Consider the following 7,184-nt stretch of genomic DNA (forward strand, 5'->3'; position numbering starts at 1 on the left):
GCGAGTATGACAGTTGTCTTTCGTAAACATTATTTGATGTAGTTTTGTTATGTATTCTATGTTTGATTTCATATTTGATTATGTATTATGTTCGAAGTTGAGTTATGTCATATAATTATATATAAGCACTACTTTATTTTTTGTATATTAATCATATTCACTCACTAAGGTACAAACACACTATTTTTCTATTTATCCATTTTTCTTAATTTATGAATAGTTGAGTTTGGTCTACGATACACGTTACTGCATGTTTTGCATTTTAAGTGCATCTATGTTTATTTGAGCAGTATGTATGCACAGTGAGATGTGAAGTATGTATGTTTTCAATATATTTTTTGGATGGGACACATGACCTAGTTATAAATTTATAGTGGAAATTCGAGGCCAACGTATTATATATTCATGAATTAAATTATGCTACGTGCTTTAGATATGAACATAATACAGTGATTATCTCACAAGTGGCCTCGAATCCAAGAGAGGGATCCATAGGTCATACAATTTAGTATTCGAAATAGGATAATATTTTTCATTGTTAATACAAAGAAAAATATTATGAAAAGGAATATTGGATAAGTATTTTTATTTGTATTAGTCTTGCTTTATTAAATTCTTACTATGTGTACCTTTCAGTCAATTAAAAAATGTTACAACAAATTTATCGAGAATTTAGGCGAAAAGGTTGCAATGTACCGACTTTATTAAGAAATTTGAGTAATGATATGTTTTAGGGAGATGAAACATCCAATGCTCTTTTAGTCACGGCTTAGGATAATTAACTTGAAATTTTGAGCCACAATTAACATGTACGCTGTATTTTGCAATTCCTCGGTTTGTGACAATAATGGAAAACTCTTGAGAATTTTGGGATTGGAGTCGAGCAAAGCAATCACATTACGGTATTTGCAAAGCATTTTCCTTAAATAGCTGTTGAAATTTAATGCTTCAAGCTGGCCCTTAGCTGTCACGACAACCTGCATTTGCACTGTCATTACAATTTATGGAAATGAAAGTAATTAATGGTTACAAATCAATTGGCTATTGAAAGTGTGGCTTGAAAATTGACTTGACTATGAAATTCTCGAACAAATCGTATTCTAAATATAGGTCTTTTTCCTTTTTCTGATTAATGGCTTCCCAATGAAACCAATCTGCTCTTACGAGTACCAAAGCGTTAATTTCTTGCAATTAAAATTGATGTTAATGATAGGACTTTCCTATTAACATAAAAAAAAAAAAAAATCAATTATATATGACATGCGTGTCTACCAAGCATAGTTCATAAATCTATAAATACTGTACTAATAAAGCTGAAAACTACTCTCATCCCATATCAAGCTGATTTTTCACTTATAAAGAAGTGAAAGTAATTGTGTTTGTTTTTTATCTGAACCTGAATAAATCTGAATTTAATTAAAATCCGAAGAGATCTGAATGAAAATATTTAAATGACATATTTTTTTTTTCAACATCTGAACAGAAAAATTTTAAAATTAATAGTTTCACATAAATATTCTTTCAAGTGATGCATATATTTATTCTTCACATTTAGAAATTTAAAAAGCTGATTGATTTCATAGCATTAAAAAACAATATTATCATTGTTTCTTAATTTAATTATAAAATAAAATATGTAATTATAACATCAACTTTCATTATAGAACCAACATTGTGGTCTTACTTTTCGTTCGTCACAATAGATGACTATATGATTTGTTCAATATCTTGGTTTAGTTAATGTTACCATATGAATAAAAATTTAAAGCAATTAAAAAAAATAAATTCGAGGATAATACAAAAATATTAGATAATACATAATATATGAAATGCATGACTTGTTAAGAATGTTTATGAGATTTGAAATTAAAATTTTCCACCTAAATATCAAACTTTAGATAAGTGATTTTTTTCAATTCAGGTAAAAGTATCTGACAATAAGAGATATGTTAAAAATACAAGCAGTACAAAACAAATAAATATCTCAAAAAATTAAATTCAGACAAAAGAACGATCGACACCTAAGCCTTCACCAACATTTTTTTTGACACGAACTTTAATATCATATCTTCTGCACGTCTCCTGAGTTCAGGGCCATTACAGCCTATTCATTCAGTTAGCTGGACCCAATGCACACCTATAACATTACCACAAAGCAAAATTTTATAGATCTTACACATATACTCACTTGTGGGAGCTGGATTCTTAAATCACACTCTGCCCCACGTTACTCTTGAACATTCTCGAAAATGCTTTTGAGACTTATTGCTAGGATTAAGATCATGTGGTTGGGATGAAGAAAAGATAAAAATGTACAAATTAATATTCACAATTAATTCTTAAATCACACCCTGCCACACGTTACGACACTCTTGAACATTCTCAAAAATGCTTTTGAGACTTATTGTTAGGATTAAGGTCATGTGGTTGGGATGAAGAAAAGATAACAATGTACTAATTAATATTCACACTTACAAATCTATTAGGACTTTCTACAGACTGTTCTGTTGCGGCGTAGTCCGAATTTATAGGATAAAATGAGTCAGATCTACTTCCAAATAATTAGGGCGGAAGGAAAAAGCCTTTTCTACCCTCAATGCACAGTAGATTTGGATCCTTATTCTGAGATCCAAACCCAACAAGTCGATTCATTCAACATTTCTAATAAAAATATCTATTTGCTCTTTAAATTAAAAAATAAAACTACATGAAACATTACAAACAATGTGCCCAACTCATGGACATAATATCTCATCCACTTATGAATAACCAAAAAAAAATGAAAATATTTTTGAAAAGTAAGAGATCTCTGCATATTTTTACTTCTGAATAATATTCATCTAATGTTACAACACTATCTACAATTCCAATATGGGATACAACAAGCACTAATGATCCTATACCAAAAGTTGATGCTAACCCTCATATGAAGTACAGCGATCCTAATTTAGAAAAATCTTTTCTATTTTCAACTTAAAATGCAGCAAAATTGGCAGAATAAAATTAGCCAAACCTGTCCCAGCCATCTAAAATCTGCAAAAACAATTGCCCAGAACTTCCACCCGTGAGATGGCATCTGATACCTGATTCATAAGAGTGTGAAATTAATTTATCTGAACCACATTGTCAATATGAGATGAGCAATTCCCTCACAGCTGCATAGCTGTGAATAATCACATGAAACAAACATTTTTATATCTAGTTTCATTTTGTTAATAGCCATTCAGCATTTTTGTAGCTCATGTCCATGGAAAAAGAACATACAAATGCAAAAGTGCAATGTTAAAATGATTAATGCAAAAAAGAACCATAATTTCCAAAGCCTGCCAATGAATGAAAATTTCTAACCACATAAAGAAATTGATAGCATATGCCCCAATAAGAAGTTTCCATCAGGAAAGTGTGAATGGTGTCCTGAACTACTTGCAAACAATAAACTTTATCAACACAACTTAAAATAAGAAAATAACATTCTAAGAATAAAATAATATTTTTTTGGCTAGCAGCTATACTGGAATTGAGAAACTGAATATGAAAGCATTTGCAGGTGCACGCACAAAGAATATATAAAGGAACAATAATCTGTTATATAGAGCTACCATGCTAAGCGCTTGCGATATTTATTCTGTCCCAAAACCTTCCTACTCCAAAAATTCAATCTGCATTCATAATACAGACACAAGAGATAATTGCGAACAAATACATAGTTAAAAACACATAATTCGCCAATTCATAAAGATCACCATATCATCAAGCAAACATCAATCATGGATGAATTTCGTGAGTTATACCGCAAATGTTACAAATTCTAGGAGGTCAACGTACCTCTACCTTTATTGCATGAGTCTTCCAAATAGAATCCCACTAAAAACAATTGCACCAAACCATTTATTGGACACAAATCTGTAACAATGGAAAGAAAAAATGGAAGAAGTTAAGTAGTTGATAATGTTAACAGCAGAATAAATACATATTTGCCAGCATTAAAACGCATTAAAGCTTGTAACAATGTCAATTAGAAGCAATGAGCCTGATTTCAAGATACAATTCTCTTACAACTCGACAATCAACAAATTGAAAATATAATTGGAGAAATAGATCACGGACTATTTAATTCAGGCAGATAGGTGAAAGTGACCGTAGAGGCTGCTTTCCTCACGTTTACACATGAAATTTGAAAAAATGTACAAGGAATAACTGTGATCAAATCATAAAATGGAAAATAAATATTAATGTTCAAGAATGAAAATAAGTAGGCTCAATGGTAACTGAAATCAAATTACTTGTTTGGACTAAGTACGTACTTTCTATTGCAATCAGCGCGGCTGGATAAATCAACTGTCCATATTTGCCAACCTAAGTGTCCTGATGCAGCTGCCAGGAAAGCATAATATGGCCAACCTGTGCAAAAGAAAAAAAAGGCTCAAACAATAACTAATGAAAGAAGTTGTGAGGAACAAAAGACAACCAAGAGCAAGTAAATACCAATGTCAGCATTATATCCACTGAGGGCAAGACTGCTTATGCATGCAATTCCGAACCCAGTAGTCCATTCCTTAGAAGAATCCCCAAATCTCAAAGCAGTAGATTTTACACCAACTTTCAAATCATCTTCTTTATCCTGGACACCTCTCAAACATCATTCGTTATTTAGAAAAGTGAAAATCATCTATTTATTTTTACTTCATCTCATTAGATCTTTGAATGTCAAATCTTTAAACAATTATGAGAAGATATCTCTAAATCACTAAAATAGATGAATATTGAAAAATCAGACAACAATGAACATTTTAAATGATCATAAGATAAGCTGAGATCAGTATGCTCTATTGAATATAAAGGTGCCCAAGTAAAAACCTAAACAGTAAAGTTGAAAAAGAGAATAGCCCAGAACCTAAAAAGTGTCTGAAATGAACTTCTGGTAAACTTTAATAACTGCCCGGCCTCATTAATCATTTTTTTTAATGCTGTCTGACAAGAGTTTTTTCTTTGCTTTCTAAAAGCAAACAAATTAGAAAAATGAGAAAGAAAACTAACAGACCCCAAAGACGTGAGAACAAGCTATTTCATAACCCTAGGAATCTTCTGTTACCAAAATTTCCACAAGACTTTAATTCCATAAGAAGTTGAAAAGAATGGGCACGGCATAAAGCGATTATAATTTTCAAAAGACATATCATTATACCTGATGTGCATATATTGTATCATACACGAGAGTCCAAAAAACTCCAGAAATGTACATTGGGAACACAACAGCCAGATCTAAACTCCCTTTGACTGCAGCCCATCCTAATAAGGCTCCCCAGTTGAAGGTCAAACCTAGATAGGCTTGAGGCTGAACCAGAATAATTTAATTACATAAGCACAAGTTAGTTCACACAAAACAATTCCTCAAAGATAAAAAAAGAGTCACAAAATAACAGAAAGTACTTATATATATGTATATAATCATTACCCAAAAAGTAAACCTCTTCATGAGGGGGTAGGAGAAGACTAACAGCAAAGATGAAGCCCCCAGAATGCGGCTGTTAAAAATAAGCAAAATCAGCCCCAAGAAGCACAAATGCTTCATATATATGCAGTTTTCATTATTAACCAGATCAACAAACCAAAACAGAAAAAAGAAAATCAAAGGCCTAATATAAGCAACAAATTCCATTCATAGTTTTATGTAGGATGTTGTTGGCAACATTACTTGACTCCGCTCATTTTGCAAAATTCTTTGGACATAGGTAATCAGAAAAGTATATATCGATAGGTTGAAAAGCACAAACCTAAAATTATTCAACTGGAGAAGAATCCCAAGACCTAAAAGCAATTGAAACCCAAGAAAAGAAAGTCCTTGAAACGGTGTTAGAAGACCACTCGCAATGGGCCTTAACCTTGTGCGTTCCACCTGCATTACACAAATATCAAATATAAAATCATCCAGCTCTTAAAGAAACAGTCATTTTTCAAAGAAACACTTCACACAATCAGTTGAATACGCAAAAAATATGGAGGGATGGATTTTGACAGGACCTAAATTAAATTAAAAAAAAAACTACTCATTCAAACCACTATAACAACTAAGCAAGTTACAGATGATCATTAGTGAATTCATAAATGTCTACTGATTTTCGAAACTTCAATGTGAACTTTGAGCTCTTCTGCTCCCTTCTCCATGTGAGTATCAATAAAGGGTTTTGCGAAAGTACCAGCTCAAAAACATCACTAAGGCATTATTTAATTTAACCAAAAAGACCAAAATTATTAGCAAATAAAAAAGAAAAAAAATTTATTGAAAATGTCAAAGATTAAAATCAAATACGGCGAGGTAGAATCAAAGCAGTTACCATATTATCAATATCCCTATCAAGGAGGTCATTAACGGTACACCCGGCCCCGCGTAGAAGGAGAGCGCCACAGCCAAAGAGCGCCATCATTTTGAAATCCGGAAAGTGTCCAGGTGGCGCCGCCATTGTAATTGACCACATACAAGGCCAAGCCAGCAGCCACGTCCCGATCGGCTTATCAAGCCGAGCCAGCTTCGCATAAGCCCTCGCTTGTCTCGGCAAATACAAGTCAATCCACGATGATTTCTCATTACTACTACTAGTCTCTTTCTCAACACTTGACTGCGACGGTGTTGTACAGATGCTTGCTACCCATACGTATCTGAAATTTTGTTCAGAATTTGGCATCCAACGGTAATGATTCGTCAATTTGGCTACATGAGGGCTAAGTTTAGGGTTTAGGACTGGATTAGATGGATTGTTGTTGCCGCTGAGGAGAAGAGACAACGATGGTTTTAGGTATCTGCTCCTCCGGAAAACGCGAGGCACCGAAAACGACGACATTTTTCGCAAATTATGCCGTTGTGCTCCATGCTTGAACATCTAACTAAAAGTTTCGTCCCACTCTGTAGCGTACTCTGTGGCCACGCACGCTCGAATTGCCCGCGTGGTTAAAATTTTAGTGTCATTTACAGTTAAGGCCTTGTAGTTTTTTAAAAGTTTAGTTAACGAATACGTTTGCAAGATCACTCATTTAAACTCCCTGTGCTGTGCGTGTTGTGTTGTTTCACTGGTTTGTAAACCAACATAAAAAGTTATAATATAAAATATTTTCTGTTTGCAATATTCAATAACCATTATATTGTCTCTCATCTAACTCTAATACTAAAACTCAAAGCCCCAAAACAA

At 33.0% G+C, this 7,184-nt stretch overlaps 1 protein-coding gene across 9 annotated transcripts; it reads right to left on the reverse strand.

The window, feature by feature from the left end:
- Nucleotides 1-2,788: 2,788 nt before the first annotated feature.
- LOC102612886 (4-hydroxybenzoate polyprenyltransferase, mitochondrial) lies at nucleotides 2,789-6,967 on the reverse strand. Of its 9 annotated transcripts, none has more exons than XR_008053980.1 (10): nucleotides 6,336-6,967; nucleotides 5,775-5,896; nucleotides 5,456-5,525; nucleotides 5,186-5,335; nucleotides 4,486-4,621; nucleotides 4,305-4,401; nucleotides 4,108-4,197; nucleotides 3,832-3,903; nucleotides 3,600-3,659; nucleotides 2,789-3,083 (listed from the first exon to the last, which is right to left on the reverse strand). XR_008053980.1 is itself a non-coding variant. In XM_015532016.3 (8 exons), the coding sequence occupies exons 1-7, from the start codon at nucleotides 6,876-6,878 to the stop codon at nucleotides 3,834-3,836; spliced, it is 1,188 nt and encodes a 395-aa protein (XP_015387502.1). In that variant the 5' UTR covers nucleotides 6,879-6,963; the 3' UTR covers nucleotides 2,789-3,083; nucleotides 3,832-3,833. The 9 variants fall into 9 exon arrangements, 2 of the variants coding, with proteins under 2 accessions (XP_015387502.1, XP_006484555.1); XR_008053979.1 differs by having other exon boundaries at nucleotides 3,826-3,903; XR_008053982.1 differs by lacking the exon at nucleotides 3,600-3,659.
- Nucleotides 6,968-7,184: the final 217 nt, after the last annotated feature.

Source organism: Citrus sinensis, chromosome 4, assembly GCF_022201045.2.
Source record: "Citrus sinensis cultivar Valencia sweet orange chromosome 4, DVS_A1.0, whole genome shotgun sequence".
Lineage (NCBI taxonomy): Eukaryota > Viridiplantae > Streptophyta > Magnoliopsida > Sapindales > Rutaceae > Citrus > Citrus sinensis.